A 27,620-nucleotide genomic window follows, 5' to 3' on the forward strand; every position below is an offset into this window, starting at 1 on the left:
TCTCCTCCTTCATCTTCATATCTCACATATCCTCCCATTCACATCCATTTAATTCAACAACCCCATGGCTTCTGTAGGTGGCTCCTTAACCTTACCTCCCCTCGCATTTGCGCATTTGCTCCAGCTTCTAATCGCGCATGAATGCTGTATTTTGAGATCTTGGAGAGCTTGGCTAATATCATCACTTCCTTTTCATTCATAGCCCCGCCCCAACTTCGGTGCTCAAGGCTACCCTATTTCAAATGGTGCGGCTGCGGGCCCTGTCCCCGGTGCCACGCCGCTGCTCCCCAACAACGGCCGTGTGATTCAGAGCGGTCCGACACGAATCTTGTGCATTGCAGACGTGCGAGGTAATTAGACCCTGGTGATATTTTTCTTGGAAAAGTGACGCAATACTAATTGGGCCCATAAAACAGGCAACTTGAAGTCTCTTAACGAGCTTGCGAAGCAGGCTCGCGCCGACCACATCATTCACACAGGTGACTTTGGTTTCTACGATGATACCTCCCTTGAACGGATTGCAGACAAGTGAGTATTCTCCCCAAGCTTTTCGGCGCGTGTTTGCTGCCCAACACATTCGCCTCACCAGGCACCGAAATCTACTGGACAGCATTAGCTAATCCCGGATCTACGACCAGGACATTGAAGCATGTGGCACAATACTCCCCCCTCCTCCCTGAGAACGTGAAACGGTCTATTGCGCAGGTATCTCCTCAGCAGTCAATTAAGCAGCGCTTCCCCCCCGAGCAACTGCCCCTCTCTGAGCTCTCAATGCTCCTCGACAAGCGAATCACCCTCGATGTCCCGGTTTACACAGTTTGGGGTGCCTGCGAAGATGTGCGCGTGTTGGAGAAGTTCCGCTCAGGTGAATACAAAGTTGATAAGCTTCACATCATCGACGAGGCCAATTCGCGCCTTCTCGATATCGGCGGTGTGAAGCTCCGTCTGCTGGGTCTGGGAGGTGCCGTTGTGATGCACAAGCTTTTTGACAATGGTGAAGGAAAGACGACTATTGCTGGCGGTCAAGGTACTATGTGGACGACACTTTTGCAGATGGGCGAACTCATTGACACCGCCAATCGTGTCTACGATCCCTCCGAGACTCGTGTCTTCGTCACCCACGCTTCGCCTGCCCGAGAGGGCATGCTAAACCAGCTTTCCGTTACCCTCAAAGCCGACTTTTCCATTTCAGCTGGTCTTCATTTCCGCTACGGCTCCTCATACAATGAGTTCTCCGTCAACCCGTCTTTGGACCACTATCGCGGCAAGCTTGCTGCATCTAAGGCGTCATTTAACGATGTTTGGGAGACGGTCCGAACTGAGGTTGAAGCAGCTATCTCCTCTAATGATGGCCAGAAGACCCTCCTGGAGAATGCCCTGGATGTTGTTCACAAGATGCCTTCCATTGCCAATGGCGGTAATCCATTCGGTGGCCCTGTTGCGGCTGGTAATGCTGCTGGACAGGTGGACGAGAGTGCATTCAAGAATATGTGGAACTTCAACTTGGCAGATGCCGCGTTCGGATATCTCGTTCTAGAGGTTGAAGGAGGACGCATTGCCACGGAGATGCGGGCCCAGGGATTCAACTTTGCTCACCGCACTGGCAAGCCCCAGGCAGGTGGTGCCCCTCAGCCTGTCTCCAGCGGCCTTCCAGCGACCACTGCCTCACCCGCTCCGACAGGCGCTGCCCGAACTCCCGTCGTGGCTCCCCAGTTCGGCCAAGCTCCCCCCGCGCGTGCACCCATTCCTCAGGGTCAGAAGGGACCGAGAGCCTCCCCTGTTCCCGTGATTCCCAAGTCTATTAGCCCGCAGCCACCTGTTGCCGCCTCTGCTCAGCCCGTCGGGGAAGAAAAAATCGCAGCTGTCGACACTAATGGTACCACCCCACACGAAAAGCCAAGTGAATCGCCCGCGCCTCGGGGCGAAAAGAAGCCTGCAAATGCTCTTTTCGTAACAAGCGCCGAAAGCGAACAGGCCGTCCGTGACCTTATCTCCGAGGAGGATAGGTCGAAGATTACCAAGATCGAAAAGCTCGGCAAGTACAATCACGTTGTGACATTCTCGGGCGTCGAAGAGGCCAAGGCTGCTCTGGACCACCTTCCCATTGAGCTGAAGAAGCCTGGTCCCACTCCCCATGGTCAGCAACGTAAGCCTAACTTCAAGTTCTTCGAGGACCGCGGCCCCCGTGCTACTGTTGGCAATGCCGGAACTTGGCAGTCCAGCACCCGGGGTGGCGTCACCACCGCCCAGCGTGGCTACCAGAGCGCCAGTGACAGCGATGGCAGTCGCCGTGGTGGATTCGGTGGCCGTGGCCGCGGCGGCCGTGGCAGTGGTGAGCGAGGTCGTGGTGGCCGTGGAGGTGGTCGGGGTGGCTTCAAGAGCGGCCCCAATGACTCTTCTGCCCCCTCAGGCGACAAGCCTGTTGCATCTGGCGAGGCTTGATCGGTGACATTGAACTTCTTTGTCTCATATTTTTTCCCCGGCCATCAACATTGCCTCGATCTTACCACTTGATACTCTAATTCTTTTGTGTCTTTTTTTATCTCTTCCCACTTGCAAATCTCTTTTTTTTCCCTTTTTGACTGATAGCGCTCAATCTTTATGTTCTTTGTTCTCAAGTCTGGTCAGAGACACAGGACACGAATCCGAATTGCAGCGTTGATCTGGACTCCGAAGTGAGTCCTTCGGTAACCCCCAGACAGTATTTCTTTTTTTTTGTTTGCAGAGGAAGGAATGGGATGCAGAAAATATCAGAAAAAAAAGAAGAAAAAAAAACAGAATACACCCTTTCACCTCTTTTCTCTTTGTATTTTAGTTTATGTCCGTGGACCACATCGATACCCTTACAGCTTTGCTTCTTTTGAAGTCTGTAGATCTACGAGATTGCTACTTCGTTTTCGTTCTCGTGTATAGAACTTCCTATCGCCGTATTCTCAATCTGCATTGGTAGATATAAGTCAATTGGGAATAGAGTAGAGATCCAGGAACAGATTGTGTACAAAAAAAAAGTACAGACATAAAGCAGTGCAAGCCAATCCCAGTGCATCGCAAAAGTATCAAGTTCGCCATAATTCTTTCCGTACAATAGGCATTGGAAGTATCCCCTTATTTGCTAAAATCCCATGGCCAGTGTGAGACGGTGTCTCCCCCATTCGCCAACGTCAACAAGACCAATCAAAACATAAAACAATCAAATAGCAATTACTGTTGCAAAAAAAAAGAGCGAGGTTCTAAAACAGAATAAAATCAGAGGATAGATTGGCAGATGTGGGTGTGTGATATGGGGGGGGGGGGGAAGGAACGTATTGTTCCCTTAAGATGGGATAGTGATAGATTGCCAACTATAGGCATTGACAAAAAAATTCAGTTTCAAAATCAAATATTCGTTGGATTGGATGTTATTTCTCCCTGCCATGAGTTTTCCTCTTTTTATCCTGTGTTGTATTCATGACGCCGAGCAGGATTCCTCCCAGAAATGACAATCGATGATGGGTATGCGTAGAAATCAAAAGAGCGCGAGTATCAGTGGGTGTTGGTCCGTGAATCGTGAATTAAGCCCGAGTATGGGTTGTGCTGAGGGCGATTATGAGCATCCTGGAAAGCAAGCTGCTACTTGGCTCGTCCCATAATGCTGTCAACGTCACTCTGGTTCACGACTACGCCACTCTCGGAACATCGTGCCTTGGTGCGAAGCTCGGAGCAGAGATTGTCAACATCGATCTCGCCATTGCGGAATCTTTCCATGGACTGAAGACGATCCCTAGAGAAAGAAAGAAAAAAAAGTGATGTCAGTAAGCTGGAAGCTAAATTGTTGGATAGTTATAGGAGCATGGACATACCAGATCTTGGTGCATGACAGCATCTGCGACTGGTCTTCGCCTGGAACGACCTCATCTTCCTCGAGCTTGCTATCAACCTGGGCAACAAGGTTTTTCTTGGGTGCGGCGTCGGTGGAGACCTCGGACAAGTTGTGGGAGGGACTACCCAGGTCCGGCAGAGGGAATGCTTCATTGAAGAAAGAGCCAAAATCCTGAGCCAGCACAGCATCCTGGGGCTCTCGCCAGTCACCAAAGAGCACTGGATCGAACTGGCCACCATTCTGATGAGCCAGCCAATCGATTCCAAGATCCTGAGAATCATCGCCTTGGGCTAGGCCATCAATAGGGGTCGGCTGGCTGCTTGAAACACTGCGGGATTTGGATCTGTTATCCCGGGCTGCCGGGATAGGATTTCGAACGTTACCGCAAGCCATACCAAGTTGTGCACAGAAGGATTTCTCGCCATCAATAGTGATATGTCCGCCGCAAGAGTCACCTAGTCCCAGGTCGCGGTGCTGCCCATCTGGAGAGTTCAGACTTGGTTCTGGGGAAGTTCCGTTCGATGACAGCATCTGGCTCTGGTGAGAGTCGGACGAAGACGACGGAGAATTCTCCGAAGTAGAGTTATCATTTACGGAAGACTTGAAGCCAGAGTAGGGTGCTTTAGCGGAAGCACTGTTGGAAGTTGTGGTGGACTTGGATTTGTTCAACTGGGCAAGAGAGTTCGATCGAGACGAGGGACTGTTCAGGCTGTCCCGACCCAAGACACCAGGGACCTGGGGGATGTCATTGGATCTAGATTGGTCGTTCTTGTTGGCTTGTCCGTTGAAAAGATGACCACCAGGTAAATCGCCAAACTTGGGGAAATCGAAGAGGAACTCATTGTTTTGGAGGCCATAAGCCCCCTTGGAATGGGCACTCGGAATGGAATTTGAGCTCATGGCCGAGATGCCGTTTCCTGCTCCCGAGGCCATCCAGGAAAGGCGCTTTCGATACTCACGGAGCTCGACCTGCAACCGCTCGACCTGGGCACGTAGCAAGCCATTCTCCTGATTTGTCATCTCCGATGTCTTCTGCAGTTTTTCCACCGAGTCCTCCAGATCCTTCAAGTGCTTCTCCTTGCGTTCGCGGAAAGCTCGCTGGGCAGCCCGGTTTTGGGCCTTGCGCTTCTGTGCTCAATACGTCAGTTCATGACTCTTTTAGTCCTAGCAACTTCCGCGTCCAACAAGAGTGGCATACCGTAGTAGGCTCTGAAGTCAGTGGCTTTCTACCAGGCTTCTTAGCCTCACTTTCCCTACGTTTCTTTCCCGTCTCTTCCCCTTCAATGTCCGACTTTCCATCAAGGGACTTTCGCTTTTCGCCGATATCATACTCTGCCGATCCCGGTAGATCACCAATCAGGTCGGCAGAACCCGGGAAATCAAAGTCCACTTCCGGGGTAAAGTCCAAGAAGGGGCTTTCGTCATCCCCAAACCCGAAATTGCTGGCATGAGGATTGTCAAAGCCACCCGAGGGAGGGGCGCTGAGACCGTTCGAGGAATTTTCGTCAGGGCTCTGAGAAGCCTTAATTTGGCGAGAGCCATTATGAGACTTATGGCCGGGGTTGTTGGAAGATAGAGCGGCAAGCAGGAGATCTTGTTGGTTCGGGGAAAGGTAAAGACCTTGCTGGTATCGTTGATCGTAATCACCCATTGTGACGGGTTATTTCCAATGGAAAGAGAGGTTGATGAGAGGCCAGAGAAGGATAATGATGGGAAATTCAATGGATTTCAATATAGAGTCCAGCCGGGCCTCCCGCCCGTAACAGATATTGATAAATGCTGTAAGAGACGAGGGGTTGGAGGATGATTCAATCCTCGCAAATATAGCTTCACAATTTGGCCAAATTTGTGAGTGAACAATCTCAACAAATCCGATTATATGTAAGATCTCTATCGGTTGCAGGTAAGAACGGTAGAATTCAAAAATTTCGGGGGTGGCGATATGAGGAGAAAGATATTTGGATATGGAGGGGAAATAGGAAGAAGAGTTTCTAGCGGCTCTCGAGAGGGGGCCTGAGGCGAGGACAGATTCCCCGCTAGTCGAATTGCGGTAGAAGTGTGGCTCAGGCAAACAGCGAGGCTGTTATGGTAAGATTGAAAGCCAAATATGCAGGTGAAAGTTGCAGAATCCAAGAGAAATGATGAAATGGAGAGTATGACTGGAGGAATGGACGACTGGAGGGGGGGGAACGAGAGGGCGATCAGGGATAGGCGGTGAATTGTTTACTGGATTTAATTGGCTGTCAATGTCTTTGCTTTGAAATCAGTTTTTTCCGTTTTTTTATCTTTTTTTTTTTTTTTTTATTTCTCCACTTTCCAGTAGCTTCTCTCAAGCCCTAAATATAAGATATATAATACTCCCAGAATTCCGAGTATATACATTCGTACCTACATATATATATATAGGTAAGGTACGGAGTACATTACTTGTCTGACTCATATCTTGGCAATATAAATGAGAAGATGTGAAACTTGCTTACTCTCCGGGTTCCACGGCCCCGGGGTTCTCATTCCCCGATATCCTTTTTAGCCTTGGAAGTATCAGCCCATGGAATGACGTTGCCACCCCTCATATCTAAGAAACAAAACAAAAAAATACAGAGGATTTTCTCATATATGTCTTATACTCCCTATATAACATAGTATACTAAATTAAAGATGTTAAGACTTTACCTAGGTAACATGCATATCCCCATCGATCTGCAGAAAGTGGATTGATCCGAATTGCTTATCGCACCTATGTACGGAGTAGGTCTATGATGTATGCGATACGGAGTACTCCGTTAGAAGTACTAGTATAGGCCTAGTTACATATCACAAACATAAGAATATCCAATCTACTGATCTACCTAAACAAATATAGAATATAAGCTTGATCTCCAGTCATCCAAAAATCCAAGTCTTGACTACAATACTATATTATGTATTCCAAGGTTATCACCTCGGTAGTTGTAGTGGCGTACAGTTAATTATCAAGGCGGAGAAGAAGGCGGCCAGAGAATGCACGTGATCTGATGGGATGAATTTGCCAATAACTACATGTAACTAATAATTATTTCTCCACAATCCACCTACACACTCACGTCCCCAACATACGTCAAAGCAGACTAAGTTCCTAATATCACTCTTTATCTTGCACAATTCTTTGAATCAAAAGTCTTCTATCATGGCTGATCTTTCTTCCCTGGAGAAAGATTTGACGGAATGCAAATCTCAGGTTAGTGTCCCCTCAAATCCCCCAAACGGTCACCACTAACTTAAACCTGATAGATTGAAACTGTCATCTTAGGGCTGGAGGTAGACCCTGATAATGTGGAACTAAAGAGTCTCAAAACCGAACTTGAAGAATACATTGCTGCGCTCGAAACTCAAATTGCCGAACTCAAGCCAAGTGCGCCCGCCGAACCAGCTCTCAAGCCTGGCCAATCCAAGCCCCATGGACAATCTACTGAGTATTCAAGGGAGAAATCGGCCGTAACTACCACTCCTGTCTTCTCAGTGAACGATACTGTTCTTGCGCGCTGGGTCTCTGGCGATAAGGCTTTCTATCCGGCCAAAATTAACTCCATCACTGGCTCATCGACCAACCCAGTGTACCTTGTCACATTCAAGTCATATGCAACTGTGGAAAATCTGACAGCCAAGGATATCCGACCCATCTCTGGCACTGACTCGCGAAAGCGCAAGGCTGATGGAACCCCAGGCAGTTCGGCACCTCCCTCGCCCGCTCTCCCCCACCCCAATGTGATCTCCGCCGCAGCAGATATCAACCCCGCATTGGCTACCCAGGCTCGCAACGAACCGAGCAAGGCCAGTGATGGACTAGCTCGTCCGGCCAAGGTGCCCCGAAAGTTTAAGCCCAACAAGGAACTCGAGGAAGGCAAGAACAAATGGCAAGATTTCGCTGCAAAGACCAAGGGCAAGGGCAAATTTGGCAAGAAGGAGAGCATGTTCCGCACTGGTGAAGGCGTTAATGCACGAGGTATGACATTTTTCTATAAATTATTAGTTTATTCGTCTCGACTCTGTGGATGCTAATTGGTCTCATCTCTTAGTTGGATTTACAGGTTCCGGACAAACCATGCGAAAGGATCCGACCCGAACCCGCCACATTTACCAACAGACCGATGATGACGGCTATTAGAGTGCATTTATGTTGCCAGGCACGGATTGTGTTGATACCCCTTGGGTGAATAGCCTGGCCAATTTTTCACATGTGACATTTCGTGATATCTCTCTGGGCTCTTCTCATATTTGTTCTCATCGCTAACTGAATCTCTGGGCGATGCAGACTTATCCATATTTGTCTCTCCTGTTTTGAGACTCGGAGTTCCTGTTCATAGAATTACAGATCGGAGTCGGCCATTTCTATGTTTGTATTATTTAACAAATGAAATCATGAGCATTCAAAAGTGCTTTTCTTAGTGTTTACGTAGACGCATATGTATACATCCATGGATATGTTGATATCTCTGAGAGCCCCCCCCCCTCCCAAAAAAACGCCTATTAAAAATCACTTGGAAATATTACATTTTGAACCATCTCAGGGGTCTACTTCTACTCAAGTAGATGCCAAGGAGAGAGATGTTAGTTCTGCAACATGATTCGAGCCACGATGTAGTCAAATCATCGTGCCTGACGTTAGCGCCAACTGGAAACCTTGGTACTTGGGCTTGTTGACTGACCGTGCGGGGAGGGATGTACCGCGGGTCTCCGCCTTCACGTCACTCACTTCAGTTTGCTTTGCTCTCTTCCTCTTCCTCCCTCTTTACCCTATTACATTTTCTATATCAACCATCGAGATTGAAATATCGATTTTAATCTGATCTTCGTACTGAATCCCATTGTCAAATTGTCCTTTAAATTCGCTTTCCCCCTTCGCCTCAGCTCCTGAGCTCAGCCTGCATCCTTCCCCACACGGACCAACGAGTGCATGGCCAACCTCCATTATTGAGAGTGTCGCCCCCCAGACAATTAATTGGAGACTGGTATAACGGGATTTTTCTCTCATAATACCTACCCTTCCCACAAGATGCGGTTACCTAGGGCTATCGCTGCAATCGTAGGGCTAGGCTCTCTTGCGCCTATGCTTGTCGGTGCGCAGGGCGAAACCAAAATCCACGAAAAGGGTCGTTGTGCTATCCGTGGCCATTGTGGAAAGCAATCTATTTTCGGGGGAGAATTACCCTGTCCCGATAATGGCCTGGCACAACAACCAGAAGACGCAGCACGCCAGAAATTGGTAAATCTGTGTGGCAGCAAATGGAGCGAAGGCCCAGTCTGTTGTCGAGAGGAACAGGTAAGAGATCCTGAACTTCGGTTTTAGAAACGTTACATTATTCTATCATGCTGATAACCTATAGATCGATGCGCTTTCAAGTAACCTCAAACTGGCAGAGGGAATTATCGCATCCTGCCCTGCCTGTCGAGACAATTTCTTTAATATTTTCTGTACCTTTACATGCTCTCCCGACCAGTCACTTTTCGTTAACATCACCAAAACAGAAGAAAACAGCCCTGGCAAAAGACTTGTGACCGAGTTGGACAATATTTGGTCCAAGGAGTACCAGAGTGGCTTCTTCGATAGCTGCAAGAATGTAAAGAACGGTGCTTCGGGCGGAAAAGCTATTGACTTCATTGGCGGTGGCGCCAAAGACTATACCCATTTCATGAAATTTTTAGGCGATAAGAAGTTTCTTGGAAGCCCGTTCCAGATCAACTATCACACAGAGCCCAATGAGTCTGACCCACAAGGAATGGAGGCACTGTCAATAAAGCCAAAGGCCTGCAATGACGAGGACAAATCATTCCGTTGCTCGTGTGTCGACTGCCCGGATGTGTGTCCGGAGTTGCCCGCTATATCTCCCCACAAGATATGTCATGTAGGACTTATACCATGTCTATCTTTTGCCGTCATCCTTGTTTATTCCATCTTTCTGTTGTTCGTCATTTCTCTCGCGAGTTATGTCACATACAAGGAACGCCGGTTCCGCAAGCCAGAGCGGGTGCGCTTGCTGCAAGATCCCACACCCAGCGATGACGAAGATGAAGGGGAAGTCGTGCACCGCGGAGGATACATGGAACGGCCTCAGGGAGCGTACAAGCTCAACTCTGTATTGTCTGATTTATTCCATCAAATTGGTGGTACTTGTGCGCGGTTCCCAGCATTAACAATATCCTTCAGCATCCTTGGAGTAGCGCTGCTGAGCCTAGGGTGGCTGCGCTTCACCGTTGAAACAGATCCGGTACGGCTTTGGGTGAGTCCGTCATCTGCAGCCGCCCAGGAAAAGGATTTCTTCGATCGGAGCTTCGGTCCATTCTACCGAGCCGAGCAGGCATTCTTAGTCAATAACCGCCCAAAGAACGATTCACGTCCGCTCTTGGACTACGAAACTCTCACTTGGTGGTTCGATGTCGAGTCTCGTGTGCGACGCGTGATTTCGTTGGACCAGGGTCTCAACCTCGATGACGTTTGTTTTAAGCCGACCGGAGAAGCCTGCGTTGTACAATCGGTTACTGGGTATTTCGGTGGCTCTGTCTCAAACCTTGACCCAGATACATGGGAGGACCGACTCAGCCACTGTACAGAGTCGCCTGGGGACCCTAGCTGTCTTCCTGATTTCTCGCAGCCCCTCAAGCCCGAAATGATTCTGGGTGGATACGAAGACACAGGGAATGTTCTGGATGCCCAGGCACTCATCGTAACTTGGGTGGTAAATAATTACGAAGAGGGTACGGAAGAAGAAGCAAAAGCTATCGATTGGGAGAATACTTTCCAGGCCGTTCTCGAGGTAGTCCAAGAAGAGGCTGCCGAGCGAGGCCTTCGCGTGTCTTTCAATTCCGAGGTCAGTTTAGAGCAGGAACTGAACAAGTCTACCAACACAGATGCGAAGATCGTTGTCATCAGTTATCTGATCATGTTTTTCTATGCATCAATGGCGCTGGGTTCGGTCACAGTTACCTGGAGGTCTCTCTTGACCAACCCATCCAATGCTCTTGTTCAATCTAAATTTACGCTGGGAATCGTCGGGATAATCATTGTTTTGATGTCTGTTTCTGCATCGGTCGGACTGTTCTCAGCAGCGGGCGTTAAGGTGACCTTGATCATTGCTGAAGTTATTCCATTCTTGGTCTTGGCAGTTGGAGTAGACAACATTTTCTTGATCGTCCACGAATTCGAGCGAGTCAATATCAGCCATCCCGATGAAGAAATCGACGAGCGAGTTGCTCGCGCGGTTGGTCGAATCGGACCTAGCATCTTCCTGTCTGCTTTGACGGAGACAGTGGCCTTTGCGCTGGGCGTCTTTGTTGGCATGCCTGCTGTCAAGAATTTTGCCGCATACGCCGCCGGTGCTGTCTTCATTAACGCTATCTTGCAAATGACCATGTTCATCTCCGTCTTGGCTCTGAACCAGAGACGAGTGCAGAGTCTCCGTGCAGACTGTGTTCCTTGTCTTACTGTCCGAAAAGCAAACTCGTTCGGCTTCCCCGAGGAAAACTACGACGGACAGGAAACGGAGAGTACTTTGCAGGCCTTCATTCGCCGGGTCTACGCGCCTTTCCTCTTAGATCGTCGGGTGAAAGTAGGTGTTGTTATATTTTTCTTCGGTCTTTTGACTGCTGGTCTAGCCTTTATCCCCGAGGTTCCTCTTGGCTTAGATCAGCGGATCGCGCTTCCTAGTGACTCGTACCTGATATCTTATTTCAACGACCTGGATTCGTATTTTGGTGTTGGGCCTCCGGTCTACTTCGTGACCCGGAATGTCAATGTTACCGAGCGAAGTCACCAACAGCAAGTCTGCGGACGTTTTACCACCTGCGAGGAGTTTTCACTGCCCTTTATTCTCGAGCAAGAGTCTAAGCGTCCGGATGTCTCTTATCTTGCAGGCTCTGCGGCTAGCTGGATTGATGATTTCTTCTATTGGTTGAACCCCCAGCAAGACTGTTGCAAAGAAAACGGCAAGCTTTGTTTCGAGGATCGTGTTCCTGCCTGGAATATTTCTCTCTCGGGGATGCCAGAAGGATCCGAATTTGTCCATTATGTTAAGAAATGGATCGATGCTCCCACCGATGCCTCTTGCCCCCTGGGCGGCAAAGCGCCCTACAGCAATGCTTTGGTCATTGATGACAAGCATCAGACGATCAATGCCAGTCATTTCCGCACTAGTCACACGCCCCTTCGGAGCCAGGATGAATTCATCGAGGCATATATCGCAGCTCGCCGGATTGCAGACGGCATCTCACAGGAGCACAATATCGATGTTTTTCCATATTCCAAGTTCTATATCTTCTTCGATCAATACGTTTCCATTGTGCGACTTACCGGTACCCTTCTTGGATCAGCTGTGGCTATCATCTTCGTCTTGACATCTGTGATACTGGGGTCTATAGCCACGGGCGCCGTCGTTACAACCACAGTGGTTATGATAGTGATCGATATCATTGGTACTATGGCAGTAGCGGGCGTCTCCTTGAATGCTGTGTCTCTTGTCAATTTGGTCATCTGTGTGGGCATTGGTGTTGAATTCTGTGCTCACATTGCCAGAGCATTCATGTTCCCCGCCCGACACATTCTAGAGAAGGTGCCCGCCGAATTCCGTGGTAAGGACGCTCGAGCATGGGCGGCCTTGGTCAATGTTGGTGGGAGTGTCTTCAGTGGTATTACTGTGACTAAACTTTTAGGAGTTTGCGTCTTGGCATTTACTCGGAGCAAGATATTCGAGATCTACTATTTCCGTGTGTGGCTAGCTCTGGTGATTTTTGGTGCTACGCATGCTCTTATCTTCTTACCAGTAGCTCTGAGCTACTTTGGCGGTGGTGGTATGTGCAAGTTGACCTATCACTATTCAAGAATGAGGACACTTACTGACCGATTTAGGTTACTTTGACCCTGCGTCCGACGGTGGCCTAGAGGCTAATCTCGCCTCCCGTGGCTACCGCTCGTCGCTCGTCCATGACGATTATGACTCTGATGAATATTAAGTGATGTCTCGGTTGTTTGGGGCTTCGTTAGTGTGTGGGTCTTTTTTGGAAATCACCGGATGCACGGCTGCCATAACAAAGCGCACTTGTCAACCAGCTTTATTTTCTTTTTCCTTTTTTTTTCCCCCTTCAGCACAGTTTGTTCTCTATGGAAGAAGATGGAAGAAAGAGGAGTTTTCGGGTGAAGGGATTTTTTTTTTTTCAATAATCTTCTTCTATTTTTCTATCATGGGAAACTTCTATACTTTTCTAAGGCATAGATGTAACAGTTCTATGTAGTTATTAGCTAGTATACTTTTTGATCATGTCCCAATTGCACCTTTTTAATAGCAGAAATCAATTGTGTGAATGATACAACTATAACCATGATAGTAATATCCTACTATAATATAGTAATATAGTGATATACTCCATATAAATGAAGTCATAAAAGAAATCTCTGCCCAAATTCCCGTGTGTTGACAATCCATTCCCACACTAAACCTAATTAGGAACCAGCCCACTCCCCTAAATTTTTTTTTTTTCTCTCCGTCTCTTTTCTTCTTCGTCTTCCCCCCACCACTCTCCTTTTTCTTTCTTCATCTTCCTCTCTCCTTCTTTTTTCTTGTCAATATTGATTTGTGATACCCCCTTTGAGCCGTTTGTCTGAGACAGGCTGCTCAATCTTTGTTCCTGTAGCCTGAGTCTCTCAGAGACGGGCAACTGAAAGCGTCAGAAAAAGGAAGAAAAAAGAAAATCACTTGAAAACCTTCCACATCCTCCCTTTCACCATGGATCAACAGCGATTCCTGCAGCAATTGCAGATTATCCTTGATCGTGAGTTCGTCGTGCAATCTCGAAGACAATATTCGTCTCACTGACCGATTCATGTAGCCTCCCAGGGAAACCTCAAGGAGGCCACCGGAGTCTTGCAGAAGGAGTTCTACAACAAGCCCGAATCCCTTGTCTTCCTTATCCAGATCTGTACTAGCCATGAGGATCAAAATCTGCGCCAGCTCTCTTCTGTGGAGTCTCGTTCGCTCGTTGCCAAGCACTGGTTGAAGGTTCCCGCTGCCCAGAAGCCCCAGATCCGCGAGCAGCTGCTTCGCTCCACCATGGGCGAGAGTTCATCTCTTGTTCAACACTCTATCGCCCAGATTATCTCTGCTATTGCGAAGATCGATTTGAACGACGGCGAGTGGGCTGACCTTCCCAACCTATTGCTGCAGGCTGGTAACAGTGGCAACGCTGCTGAGCGTGCTGTTGCCATCTACATTCTCTTCACCATCTTGGACACTCTTGGTGAGGGCTTTGAGGAGAAGTTCCAGGACCTCTTCAACCTCTTCAACAAGACCATCCGGGATCCAGAGAGTGCCGAAGTCCGCATCAACACTCTGATGTCTTTGAGTAAGCTTGCTATGCACCTTGACTCGGAGGAGGATGAGGCTCCTGTCAAGGCTTTCCAAGAGTTGGTTCCTGCCATGGTCGCCATCCTCAAGGACTCCATTGAGCGGCAAGAGGAGGACCACATCATGCAGTCTTTCGAAGTCTTTCAGACTTTGCTTGGCTGTGACCCTGCCCTGCTGACCGTCCATCTCAAGGACCTGGTCATCTTGATGAACCAGATCGCTGCCAACACCGAGGTAGATGAGGATGTCCGCACTCAGGCCATCAGCTTCTTGATGCAAACTATTCAATATCGCAAGCTCAAGGTTCAGGGCATGCGTGTTGGCGAGGAGCTCACCCGTACTGCTCTCCAAATCGTTACTGAGCTGGGCGATAGCGCTCCTGGTGATGACGATATCACTCCTGCTCGCTCTGCTCTTGGCCTCTTGGACATGCTCTCCCAGAGCTTGCCTCCTAGTCAGGTGGTTGTCCCTCTGCTCAACGCACTGGGTCAGTATTTCAACAACCCCGACCCTGAGTACCGTCGTGCTGGCATCATGGCCCTTGGCATGTGTGTTGAGGGTGCCCCTGACTTTATCAGCACCCAGATGAAGGAGATTTTCCCCATGGTCCTCCAGCTCCTTGCTGATCAGCACCCTAAGGTGCGCCAGGCTTCATTGCACACTGTCGCTCGTCTCGCAGAGGACCTCGTTGAAGACCTTAGTTCCGAGCACGCCCGCCTCATGCCCTTGCTCTTCCAGAATTTGGCCACCGCCATGCAAGAGTACAAGGGCGAGGAGGAGGGCCCGACTCTCGATATAATTAAGGCCGGCATTAGTGCCATTGATGCTGTCGTTGATGGTCTGGATGAGAAGGATGTCTCTCCTTACCAGGCTGAACTTGTCCCTATCCTGCACAACCTCTTCAAGCACCCAGATTTCAAGATTAAGGCCCTTGCTGCCGGTGCTCTTGGCTCCCTCGCCTCCTCTGCCGGCGACTCCTTCCTCTCATTCTTCGATGAGTCAATGCACCTCCTCCAAGAGTTTGCTACTGTCAAGGACAGCGAGGACGAGCTCGACCTCCGTGCCAGTGTCACCGACTCCATGGGTGAGATGGCCGCCGCCGCTGGCCCCGAACGTTATCAGCCGTACGTTGAGCCCCTCATGCGCGCCACTGAGGAAGCTTTGCACCTCGGCCACTCCCGCCTCAAGGAGAGCACATACATCTTCTGGGGTGCCATGGCTAAGGTCTACGGCGAGCACTTTGCTCCCTTCCTTGACGGTGTCGTGAAGGGCCTGTACGATTGCATCGAGCAGGACGAGAACGACCTCGATGTCGACCTCGGTAGTGCTGCCAAGGACCTTGTCGGCCAGGAGGTTACCTTCAATGGTCGCAAGGTCAAGGTCGCAAGTGCTGATGATGAAGATGATGACGATATCGAGGATGTGGACCTTGAAGACGAGGACGAGTGGGATGACATTACCGCCACCACTCCTCTCTCCCTCGAGAAGGAGATCGCTGTTGAGGTTATCGGTGATCTCGTCACCCACACCCGTAGCTCCTTCCTACCCTACTTTGAGAAGACCATTGAGCATGTGATGCCGTTGTGTGAACACCCTTACGAGGGTGTTCGCAAGAGCACCATCAGCACTCTGCACCGCTCATACGCCATGCTCTTCACCATCGCCGAGGAGAATGGCCAGATGCCTAAGTGGCAGCCTGGTCTTCCCCTCCAGGTTCAGCCTGCCAAGGAAGTCCAGAAGTTCGGAGAGATTCTCATGACAGCTACTGTCAAGATGTGGACCGAAGAAGACGACCGGTATGTTTCAACTGTTTTTCTTCCTTTTCTTCCCTTGCCCAATTATTTCTATGATGATGTTTTTCCGCTTAACCCAGCTCACTTTGATGCGCCAAAGGCGTACTTGATGTAAACGGCGAAGTCTACACTCTGAGATTTACTGCTACTATTGCTTTATTATTTATCAACTGTCGATCTATTGACTTGATTGCTGACCGATCATTAATAGTTCTACTGTCGCCGACATCAACCGCAACATGGCTGAGAACCTGCGCTTCTGCGGTCCTGCCCTCATTGCCAACGAGACCATGCTTCACAACGTGATCCAAATGGTTACTGATATCATCACCAAGCAGCACATTTGCCAAGTGGAGTTCGGTCCTGAGGAGGAGACTCTTGAGGCTGGTGAGGAATCTTCCGAGTTTGACTGGATTGTTATCGACACCGCCCTGGATGTTGTCTCCGGTATGGCCGCCGCTATGGGCCAGAGCTTTGCTGAGCTCTGGAAGGTGTTCGAGAAGACCATTCTCCGCTACGCTGGTAGTACTGAGTCTCTTGAGCGCGCCACTGCCGTCGGTGTCCTCGCCGAGTGCATCAACGGCATGGGTGCCGCCGTGACCCCATTCACCCCTGTCTTCATGAAGCTGCTCCTTCACCGCCTCGCCGATGAGGACTCTCAGACGAAGTCCAATGCTGCTTATGCCATTGGCCGCCTGATTCAGCACTCCAACGCTGAGGCTGAGATCATTAAGGAGATCCCCACTATTCTTGCCCGTCTTGAGGCTTGCCTGCAGATGGACGTCTCTCGTCTCCAGGATAACGCCACCGGCTGCGTCAGCCGTATGATCTTGCGTTACCGCGACAGCGTTCCAACCAAGGACGTTCTTCCTGCCCTCGTCAACATTCTTCCCCTGAAGAACGACTTTGAGGAAAATGAACCTCTGTACCGCATGATCTGCCAGATGTACAAGTGGGAAGATGCCACCATCCGTGAACTTACCCCAAGCCTCCTTCCTGTTTTCCAGTCGGTTATCACCGGCGATGAGGATCAGTTGGAGGATGAGCGTCGGGCCGAACTCATTGAACTTGTCAAGTGGCTGAACCAGATGCAGCCCGGTGCCGCTCCCTGGGTGGAGCAGCTGTAAGCTGACTGCTCTTTTATGGATTGATGAATACAACAGGATTTATATAATGGATAGACGGACGGCTTGGAAGCCCGAAATGACTAGACGATACCCCAGTCACTGCGGCGATGATTGATGAAACCCCTCAAAAAGTTGCTGCTGTACATGCTGTCAATGACTACATGCTTTGATCTTTGAACTATTTATTCTTGTAGAAGTATCTTACCTACATACATGTATGTGTACATTTGTACCTGTATCTCTGTATATACCCCGCCATCAAAACCACGTCATCTCGTAGCTAGATCGCAGTTTTTTCAAATCCGGCGAGTAAGCTTCACCTCGATGCCAGTCTGCCGCACAAAAAAGCTATTATGCGTCATCCAGTCCTTCTCCGGAAGAGCCAGCTTGATATCGTAGCGTGACACAAGCGTTGCAATTACCTTATACACTTCCACCAGACCAAGATGCTTCCCGATACAACTACGACTTCCACCGCCAAAGCTGAGGTCAGCCTTGTTCATTGATACCAAACGTTCCTGGAACGCATCTTCGGTCTCCCGCGTCTCATCGCGGAGCCATCTCTCGGGACGGAACTCTTCAGCATCTTCGCCCCAGACAGACGTATTGCGCCCCACAATGTAGGGGTTAATGCCAACTATGGACCCTGCAGGAACGAGGCTTCCATCGGGAAGGGTAAGTCCGCCCTCTGGTACGTATCGCTCTAGGAGCATGGCGACAGCGGGATGGCATCTCATTGCTTCACGTACCACGGCATCTAGGTATGGGAAATGCCTGGCGGATGTGTAGGATATCACCGTGCTTTCAGAGGTATGGTCATAGGCGGAAATCTCTGTTCTTAGTCGCTCCCAGACCTGAGGATGTTTCAAGGAGAAGTACAATGCCGCGTTAATAGTCACGCCTGCTGTGTCGGCTCCTGCAATCATGTTGATCATTAGATACGAGATGATTTGCATGTCATCCACCAGGTCTGGGAATTTCTCCTTAGCCTCGATGAATTTGTCTAGGTAGTCAGGTTTGCTGGGGTCATGGTAGTCGGTGTCTTTATTCTGAAGTCGATCCATGAGATGCTGGATTGATATATTGGTTACAGCCCCGAAAGACGGCGGGCCGATTCGGTACACGGGGTTTTTGTCCAACAAGTGATCCAGAATTGGTATTTGTCCCACTAGGGAAAAGTAGCCCATGGCGACATTCGCGATATGCAGGGTCTTATCAAAATCACAACCTTTTTTCAGATATCCAATGGGCTGGCTGAAAGTGACATTGCCAACCACGTCCCAGGTATCTGCACGATTCATGAGTCCCGAGAAACAATGATTTGTAGGGTTTCAACTTACAATAAGAAATCCATTCACCTAGGTCACATGTTTTAGTTGAGTTGGATCCGTTGATGAATTCCTCCTCCAGGCGTCGACACAAGTAAGAAATCGTATCATCGATATGAGGCTCCAGTGGAAGTACTCCGGCCAGAGAATAATGTTTCGAGATGGGCCGCTTTTGCTGTGCATGCACCTTAGGATTGCACTCGCTGAAGAGATTGTAGATGATTTTGCCGTCGTTTTTAGCGCTACTACCATGATAAAATTCGGTCTATCACAGACTATCAATACTAATAACCACTTGCTGTAAAAGACATACCTACTTTCAAATAATCCGATTTGATACTGTAAATTGTCTTGATCAACTCGGGGATATCTAGGTCGAGCACGTTGGGACCAATGCGCACCACTGGACCGTAGTTTTTGTGCAGCTCATGGATGACCTTGTGGTACTTTCCCTGGCGAACGTGGGACAGGCGCCATAGGTTCGTCCAGCCTATCAAGATATGGGAGGTCAACATGGAACTCGCTCGTTTTATCGCTCAATGACCTTTGAAAAGATACTGGTAGACTCACCTGCGAGAAAGGGACCAGGAAAACGGCGTAGCGGGGAGAGGAGATATGTTATTAAATACCAGGTCAGTAGAGCTACCAGAAAGGCGTAGCCAAGCATAGAGGCAGCGTCTCTATTCGAGTAACCAAACATTGCTGCAAAATGGGCTCTTTAGTAAGGTGTGTAATGATTTGGATATATCCCATGAACCCTCGAAAACCTGTGGTCTACAATAATATACGGAGTATATAGACAGCTTTTGTATGATCTATAACAATCCAATGTGGCCGGGTATAATTGGGCATGCGAATCAAAAGGTAGCGAGCTGTTAAAGGAAGGTCCTTCATACTCCATATTGCTGGGCCTAGATTTCACCGCACTCCAAAGTACGCCTCCATTAATACTAATATCTTGCCAATTAGAAAAGCCCGCGACGAACACCAATCGACTAGGAAACCCAGAACATAATTGACCCACCCAAAAGGGTCATCCTCCGGCGCTATTTCTGGACTACCACGTAAAGACATTGTGGGGAAAAAATATAGCCATTTTACCACTAGACCATAACAAAAACTAAGGTTCCTGTTTAGGGCCTAGAGAGGCCATCTCAGTCTGACAGAAATTCCCATTAAAATGAAAGGGCACCAAAAGCACAAAAGTACGAAATGTGGAACACATAATATCCAATTGAAAGTACGCTATTAACCCCCAAGCGAACGTTGCAGACGCTACTACAGGGCTCGCTAAGGTAACCGTCCCGATCCGATAATATTTAACTCTCGTTGGTCTTAATATATAATCTTGGCCTTGATATATAAGAGACGATCGCAATTACAACTCTGGAACATGCATAATTAGCTACATTAGTGGTATCGAGTTCTCACATTCCCTCGCTTATACGGAGTACAAAACGGCTAGATCTCGGTGGTAATATTTGAATATAATCACCGAGTCAGGAAGAAAAATACAACTTTATTCCAAAAATGCCGTCTAATTTCTTGTTCGTCCTAGCAAGCTCTGGACTCCAATTGGTCAGGTGTACTTGTTGTTTCTAATTTAACTAGCTCTCTAGATCTAGAAGATGTTGACTGGTAAAGGCGTTCGTGCCATTTCAGTGATGTGGGCGATGACTTTACTCTCTTTTAGTCTGGTCCCTCTCAGACTCCATACACAAATCTTTGAATGAGCTCTTTGTTGATATTCATACAATTTAGCCCGCTGTGCTGCTGTGGACTTCTACTTTGCCCTTCTTCCGTGGCTCTTCATTTGGAATCTTAACATGAAATTCAAGGGAAAGATGTCCATCGCATTTAGCTTGAGCCTGGGCTTAATGTGTGTTAGCCCACCCCGTTCTTTATGGAATACAGACTAACGTATTTCACCACCGAGTGGCCACAACCACCGAGTGGCCACCCTACCCAAAACGCGTTAATTAATTTAATCCCTTCTTCTTCAACCACCCACTATACCACCAATTCGCTCTCAAAGCTCGAAAAATTCAATTGAGCAAGAGGGTAGGCTTTTATTAGCTATCCAGGCTTTTAAAAATGGAGATATCAGTAATATTACTCTCGCTGCTCGCACTTTCAATGTGCCGCGTTTAACTCTCCGCCGCCGCCTTAGCGGCGTCTAAGACCGCGCGACTTCTCGCGCTAATTCGTATAAATTGACAGAACTTGAAGAGGAATCTCTTGAAAAATGGATTATCTCTATGGATTCTCGTGGAGCAGCCCCCCGGCCCTCTTCCGTACGAGAAATGGCGGATCTTCTTCTTTAACAACGTAGAACTACCCCGGTTCTTTCGGTCGGCGAAAATTGGGTTACGAAATTCGTGAAACGATATCCTCTCCTCTCCTCCCGATTCTCGAAACGGTATAATTACGAGCGTGCGAAATACGAAGACCCTAAAATCATTGGGGAGTGGTTTAATCTGGTTCAAAAGACGATCCTTCAATTTGGAATCGACCCCGATGACGTTTATAACTTTAACGAGACCGGTTTCGCGTTAGGATTAACCGCGACCGCGAAGGTTATTACGAGAAGTGATATAACCGGTCGGCGTAAGACTTTATAACCTGGAACTCGCGAGTGGGTGACAGTAATTGAATGTACGGGTACTTCTAGTTAGGTACTTCCTCTGTGTGTGATTTTTAAAGGCAAAGTCTTCCTCGAATCTTAGTTTAAAAGCGTCCCGAATAACTAGCGCTTTAAAGTAAGCCCTAACGGTTAGACTTCGGATAAAATTGGACTTCGTTAGCTCGAAAAGCTCTTTATTCCTTCGACTTCTTCGCGTACGAAGGGGAGGTATCGGCTTCTAGTACTCGACGGTCACAGAAGCTATTTAACACCGAAGTTCGACGAAATCTGCGAACAAAATAGTATTATACCAATTTGTATACCTCTGTATTCCTCTCACCTTTTATAACCTCTCGATATCGGCTGTTTTGCGGTACTAAAACGTGCGTACGGTCGGTTTGTTGAATTTAAAATACGGAGTGGGATAAATCATATCGATAAACTTAACTTCCTCGAAGTATACCCACTTATACGAATTGAAGCTTTTAAATCAGAGACTATTAAAAATAGCTTCGGAGCAGCTGGCTTAATACCTTTTGCACCCGATCGAGTGATTTCAAAGCTTAATATTCGTCTTCGAACCCCGACCCCCCCTCCGAGCCGGGGTAGTGATTGGGACCCAAAAACCCCTTCGAACTACGTCCAATTACAAAAATAAGCTTCGTCAATTAAAGTATTGCTTCGTATAAGATCAAGGAGCCCTCTAAGTCCTCTCAATTCCGCTATAAACTAGGTTTTAAAGGTGTACTAGATCACTATACAATCCGCCGTACTTCTTGAGAAAGAAGTAAGCGATTTACGCGCCGCCAACGAGAAGCAGAAGCAAAAGCGCACTCGATCCCGAAGGCAGATACCCGCCGAAGAAGGCCTCTCAGTTCAAGAAGTATCTGCATTAATTATGCAGCAACTGGAAGCAACTGAAGCACCTTCCCCCGCCGCCGGCATACCTAGAGAATCGGGTTTACAACCACGTACAAAGCCCCCCCGGGGATATGGAATATACAGATTGCCAGGGTATAGAAGAGAAACATATCCAGATAGACCAATTAGTTAGTTGAATTAATTTAATGGAGTTTTGGTTGAGAAAAATGCATTTAAATTTAATATGTAGGGTTGGGGTGGCCACTCGGTGGTTGTGGCCACTCGGTGGTGAAATACGTTAACTTTCCTTCATAGAGCCTGCATTTGTGGAATTATCAGAAGCATTGAACTGGGCGGGCTGTCTAGCCCCAATTACACCGGTAACCTACTTCATAATCTCGCAATCCCTATGTACCTCTAATTTCCAATTTGTCTCTTCTCTAGAGGCCACCGTTGACTTCATAATTTGGTCCGCTGTTGAGCTGGCTGTCACCCTTACCTGCGTTGGCATCCCCACCATCCGCCCTCTATATCGCACTATCGTCCATGGATCGCATCTGGAGAGTGCGGATGATAGATATCTCCAACATGGAGACTCTAATCATTACACTCGATTTCGTATGCGGAGCCTAGCGAAGGACACTACATCTTTTAATGTTGTACCGAGTTGTATATTACTCGTTATAGCTGGAGTGATGAAGAGATCCTAGTAGGTCAGCATGCAAACTGTGCTGATGATATTAGTATCTAGGACGAAATGCGAATAGAGAGAATAGCCACGGTCCCCCCGAAAGATTTATAGTCCATATACTTTATAGTATAGCAGAAGAAAATAGATATCTTCTTTTATAGTTCTAAGAGGTAGAGAAAATGAATAGAGCAATGAATATAACCTTGAAACTACCTTGAAACTACCTTGAAACTACCTATTTATATACAATGATATGTAGGTTAAGCTTAATATAAAATCTGACCAGTGATAATTTATATGGTTGCCTGCTGGGTCCTAACTTTCTCAATTTTCCATTTCCCCAACCTCCACTGCTTTTCAGCCCTATAGCCTCTTATCTTTGAAGGTAGGATGTCCCCTTTCTGAAGTTCTCAGGGCATTTCTTTTTTTCTTATCTCTTTCGGACTTGACTGACAATCTCCAGATAAGCCTCTGCCCTCCGTCATGGCTGTCACCTCTATTTCAACCCCATTCGACTGTACCCTTCCTTCTAGCCCCGGTAGCTCCGTTAAAAAGCCGATCAAATCGGTCTCTAAGCCATGCTTTGGTTGTGACTGTGGCGATGAAGAGTGCGACTGTTGTATATGCACTGTGATGTGAGGTGCCATTCATCTCAATCTCCCTTGATATGGATTTTCATTGGGAATTCCGGTGGTAAATGGTCCGGTCGCATCTGGAGGGATCAAAACAAGGAAAATAAATGGAGAATATGTGTGGACCAGGGTCTAAGGGCATTGGGAATACTGCATTTGATTTCATTCCCGTTTCTGATGATCGGGTAACCCGTGCGACACCCCAAGTACATCCTTGTATGCATTATTGTTCAATGGAGGGCTATGTTTAACATGCATTTTACATAAACCAATATATCTATAAACATCATACGAGACATCATACAATTCATATCCATGGATATATGCCTGAGGCGTATAAAAGCTGAGTCAGCAGTTGTTTTGTCAGCGGTCTTTTTGTCAGCGGCTTTCGGGACCCTGGGGCCAGCCATTTCCACCTCCCGAGGAATCTTAGGTTGAGCTTAATTTCCCTGAAGGCATTACAGACCATACAATGTACCCAGCATCAAATGCTTCGGACGATCAGCCGCGGACACGGACTGCACGTGCCTGTGATTCCTGTTACAAAAGAAAGGTAAACCGTTCATCATCAACTCTAGATCCCGTCACTAAACTGGTCCAGATTAAATGTGATGCCGCCCTTCCGCAGTGTAATTGGTGCAGCCACCATAATATTCCCTGCACATTCGACAGAGTAGTGCAGAGGAAAAGAAAACACGCCGATGATGACGGGTGAGTCTGTACCTCCAGCTTGTTTTTATATGTATCTGACGTTGAAGACAAGGCGCCCCAAAGTTTCTCGACTATCGGAGCGAATTAGTCGCATCGAGCAGCTTCTTGCAGAGAACTTAAGGGGTAATCAAATTTCTGGTATAGTATCTCTTCAATATGTAGACCTAGTAGCACCCCGCGACTAATTGGCAGCAGTGCCTAGAGACTCGCCTCAATCTTTAGAAGCTAGCACGACGACCAACACAACGGCCAGCAACTCCCCAGGCAACACTCAGCCTCACATTCAGCCTCCAGACTCATCATCGTCGGTGCGAGTTCACTTTGCAGGCAAAGCGTTGGGTGTCATCAGCTTCCTCACGGGCACGCCGTTCCTCTTCCCCGAGGGACAAGAATGGATCAAAGCTCGCACCGGGCAGCATGTTGCAATTGAAAAACTTTGTCCAGCGCGAGCGCCTTGGGATAAAGAGCGCGGACAAAGCTTCAACACTTTTTTGATGAACATGAACACTTGCAATCCCTATGAACTTCCTGACCGGGAAACAGTGCAAATGTACTTCCAGGCATATAAGAGTTCCAGAGTGATGCGGCGCATATTTCCTATTATAGACCCGGAGCTCTTCGAGGAGACCCTTCATACGGCTTACAGTCAATTTTCATCTACCTTCAAATATGATCAAGCTAGCGCCAGGGTTTGTGTCATTGCATTTGTTATCTTCGTTTCTCGCCTACCTGATCTCAATGACAAAGTCAGCGCGAGTACTATGTCTGCCACTCCAATCAATCATGATCAACTTGCAACCAAGGCACAATTTTTGATGTCTCAGGTATTACAAGAATCTGCCAATTTGGATGCAGCGCAAGCTATTACCATATTGGTAAGTGAGCCATTCTAGTGTAAAATTCCGATAACTGACCGGTGAATACATAGACTCTCTTCGAGCTATCTTCGGGAAATATGCGGACAACTAATTACTTCGGAGCGATTGCTACGCGACTCATTTTCATGCTTGGTGGCAATCTTTCTAACAGTCACGCCATCTTGACGGATAAGCGCAGCGAGCAAAAGCATACACAACTACGGAATCTATTCTGGATTTGCTACACGATTGATAAAGACCTTGCACTACGCACGGGTCAGCCGCCTACTATCATCGATGAAAATTGTGATCTGACACTTCCGCCGGGCTATCTCGACCGAGCATTCTTGGACGTGGAAAATGAGGACCCATGGTACGGTCCAGTATTTCCATTTGACTTGCGTCTGAGTATCATCAAAGCCCGGGCGCATCGAGAGCTATATTCAGTCAGCTGCCTCCAAAAATCAGACGCCGAGCTCCTCAAGTCAATCCGAGAACTCGATGATGCGCTAGAGGAATGGCGGCTATCAGTCCCTCCTGAATGGCGTCCAACCATGTCCTTTTCTTCAGAGACGTCCGATCCGAACATGGGTATGCAAACTGTCATGCTCCGTCTAAACTATCATCTATGTATGACCATCATTCATCAAGCGAGTGGGAGATGCAAGGCGTGGATGCAAGGACAAAGTGGCATGATGGATGGAGTGAGTTCAAGTATGGCACTTTCAGTAGAGGCCAGTCGATCAAGTCTTTGTTACCTCGAGGCTGCAGAACACGTGGTAGTCGACGGAGTTTTTTGGTATGTGATTCTTGTGCTATCTGGAACCCAAGCTAATTCGTCAAAGGACTCTAATCTTCTACCCAATTTCCGCACTGCTCACCATCTTCTGCAGCATTCTCCAGAACCCATTGGACCCACATTCACGCGAAGACTTGGGCCGATTGAATGTCGCCACAGTTATGATGGAGCGTATCTTCTCGCGGAAACTGCCTGAATCTGAGCTTGTACACTTCAAATTGGTCGCCGATTTCATTGTGGAATTGAAAAGATTGGCCGAGTGTGCCATTGACAAGGCTTGGGCGGAGCAGCGCGCCGCCTCTCATTGATTTGTAAATTGGTTTCTTCTATTGCTTTACGGGTCGAGACATTGGCTGCACTTTAGCGTGAGGAGTTTATTGGCTGCGATGCGATACTTAGAACTGACCAAGATATTAATATTGATAGAAAAAGGAACGGGTGGTCATTTAGATTGCATTCGGAAGAGATGGTCGGAGTAATGTTCAATAGGATGGTATCTCATGTATTCTGCAGTCTCTAATTGTAAGCAAGAATTCTGGTAGAGATTCACCGAAAATCGGCATGTTGCTGGCTCCTCGGGTGTGATGTAATTGGATTTAGAGGTAATTGATCTCAGTGTTCCAAAAAGCAAGGTGCCGTTGGTGATTGGAAATTGTTAGAACATCGGATAATGTCCCTAAGATATTGGTATAGTCAAATATCTGCCTTGAAATAACGCGAAGCGTGTGATGGTTCAATCGACACATCAGGGCGTGATATTTGACAGCCCGCTGAGCTCGTATTCCCAAAGATATTTGACCGAGGGATATTTTGTTGGATGCCGATGAGCCCTCGGTCTGAGATTCTTCTACATGGGGCCATTCCACGACGAGGTTGAGATTTGGTCATAGTTGAACACGTAGCCCAGGAAAATCCAGCCATTTGACACGGAGAGAATAATGCTGTGCGAATTCAGAAAAAAACAAGTCGCTGGTAGATTCAGTTTTCTTTGTCCAGTAGATCCCAGATTAACCGAGAATGCTCATCGGCCTTTTCTTTCAGCACTTTCGCCTGGTCGGTATCGTCTGCTGAGCCATTGGCACTTACGCGGCTGCCCTCCGCTTGCAATTGTTCTAATACGCCCTCAACTTCCGCTTTGACTTTGTCCATTTGTTTCATTTCCTCTCGGCTGTGATTGAGCTGCTCTTCCATCATCATGATGAGTGATTCACGGGCTTGGTGGGGACGGTAGAGGTTGAGAAGATGGTGCGCATTGATGAATAAGTTGCGCAAGTCTTCGACCTTAGATTCGAATTGTTCCGGCGAAACCGATAAGATACCAGCAAATTCTAGGAAATTAAGGAGCAGGGACTTGCTGATCTTGAGAAGATAGTATGCGTGATTGAGAGGGGGTGAGGGCTGCGAGTTCTGTTCGATACCGGCTGCGGGGGGTTCTGGGTAGAGCTGTTCAATTCCTTGCTCTTGTAATGATGGCAGTGCTGTAGATAGCTATTTCAGAGTCAGTATTGTCGGATACAGAGCTCAGACAGCAGGGAAACGAACGGTTTGCAATTCCCCAAAGACACAGTATTGTCCTTCAGGGATGTCGGGTGGCACCAGATACCGAAGCTCTGAGGGTAACTCTAGAGCGCGCAATTCCGCTGATGACCATTGCTTGTTTTTATTCAACCGTCCATCTTCACCCTTGGAAGCTTCAGCTTTGATCTGCTCCACCTTGTCGATATTCTCGCGCGTAAAGTGTTTCCATAAGGGCGGCGGGGGTGCAAATGCCGTGTTCACGGCTCGTTGTTGGCTCTCTTCAGCCATATCGATCAGCACGATGGTAATGGATGTGAGAAAAGAAACAAAAGTGAGCAGAGTTGGAAGTTATGTTTGCGAAAGACAAAAGTGGAGAGAGAGAAGCGGTGACGTGGTCTGTGCTTCCGCAATGTGTCGGATGTCAACTTGACCTTCTTCAATCTCTCGACAT

At 48.0% G+C, this 27,620-nt stretch overlaps 8 protein-coding genes across 8 annotated transcripts; 5 read left to right on the plus strand and 3 right to left on the minus strand.

Moving 5' to 3' along the window:
• Positions 1-64: 64 nt before the first annotated feature.
• N7479_003029 (uncharacterized protein) lies at positions 65-2,442 on the plus strand (the record flags this gene model as incomplete). Its single annotated transcript, XM_057250726.1, has 4 exons — positions 65-73; positions 203-350; positions 417-528; positions 639-2,442. 4 exons carry the CDS (start codon positions 65-67, stop codon positions 2,440-2,442), a joined length of 2,073 nt encoding a protein of 690 aa, XP_057115158.1.
• A 1,167-nt stretch (positions 2,443-3,609) lies between these two features.
• On the minus strand, positions 3,610-5,510 carry yap1 (putative bZIP transcription factor AP-1/Yap1; the record flags this gene model as incomplete). Its single annotated transcript, XM_057250727.1, has 3 exons — positions 3,610-3,760; positions 3,840-4,987; positions 5,058-5,510. 3 exons carry the CDS (start codon positions 5,508-5,510, stop codon positions 3,610-3,612), a joined length of 1,752 nt encoding a protein of 583 aa, XP_057115159.1.
• Positions 5,511-7,025: 1,515 nt separating this feature from the next.
• Positions 7,026-8,003, plus strand: N7479_003031 (tudor domain-containing protein; the record flags this gene model as incomplete). The annotated part of the gene is made up of 3 exons (XM_057250728.1): positions 7,026-7,076; positions 7,130-7,841; positions 7,915-8,003. 3 exons carry the CDS (start codon positions 7,026-7,028, stop codon positions 8,001-8,003), a joined length of 852 nt encoding a protein of 283 aa, XP_057115160.1.
• An 888-nt stretch (positions 8,004-8,891) lies between these two features.
• Positions 8,892-12,841, plus strand: ncr1 (sphingolipid transporter NCR1; the record flags this gene model as incomplete). Its single annotated transcript, XM_057250729.1, has 3 exons — positions 8,892-9,158; positions 9,223-12,679; positions 12,738-12,841. 3 exons carry the CDS (start codon positions 8,892-8,894, stop codon positions 12,839-12,841), a joined length of 3,828 nt encoding a protein of 1,275 aa, XP_057115161.1.
• A 770-nt stretch (positions 12,842-13,611) lies between these two features.
• Positions 13,612-17,149, plus strand: N7479_003033 (putative importin beta-4 subunit; the record flags this gene model as incomplete). The annotated part of the gene is made up of 3 exons (XM_057250730.1): positions 13,612-13,657; positions 13,715-16,025; positions 16,234-17,149. The coding sequence occupies 3 exons, from the start codon at positions 13,612-13,614 to the stop codon at positions 17,147-17,149; spliced, it is 3,273 nt and encodes a 1,090-aa protein (XP_057115162.1).
• Positions 17,150-17,445: 296 nt separating this feature from the next.
• N7479_003034 (cytochrome P450) lies at positions 17,446-19,177 on the minus strand (the record flags this gene model as incomplete). The annotated part of the gene is made up of 4 exons (XM_057250731.1): positions 17,446-18,437; positions 18,490-18,742; positions 18,795-18,967; positions 19,048-19,177. 4 exons carry the CDS (start codon positions 19,175-19,177, stop codon positions 17,446-17,448), a joined length of 1,548 nt encoding a protein of 515 aa, XP_057115163.1.
• Positions 19,178-23,985: 4,808 nt separating this feature from the next.
• N7479_003035 (putative C6 transcription factor) lies at positions 23,986-25,959 on the plus strand (the record flags this gene model as incomplete). The annotated part of the gene is made up of 4 exons (XM_057250732.1): positions 23,986-23,995; positions 24,191-24,870; positions 24,924-25,651; positions 25,698-25,959. 4 exons carry the CDS (start codon positions 23,986-23,988, stop codon positions 25,957-25,959), a joined length of 1,680 nt encoding a protein of 559 aa, XP_057115164.1.
• A 670-nt stretch (positions 25,960-26,629) lies between these two features.
• Positions 26,630-27,457, minus strand: med7 (mediator complex subunit MED7; the record flags this gene model as incomplete). The annotated part of the gene is made up of 2 exons (XM_057250733.1): positions 26,630-27,139; positions 27,194-27,457. The coding sequence occupies 2 exons, from the start codon at positions 27,455-27,457 to the stop codon at positions 26,630-26,632; spliced, it is 774 nt and encodes a 257-aa protein (XP_057115165.1).
• Between the last annotated feature and the right edge of the window lie 163 nt (positions 27,458-27,620).

The sequence above is a fragment of the Penicillium vulpinum genome (genome assembly GCF_028829585.1).
Source record: "Penicillium vulpinum strain IBT 29486 chromosome Unknown utg000001l_segment0_segment0, whole genome shotgun sequence".
Lineage (NCBI taxonomy): Eukaryota > Fungi > Ascomycota > Eurotiomycetes > Eurotiales > Aspergillaceae > Penicillium > Penicillium vulpinum.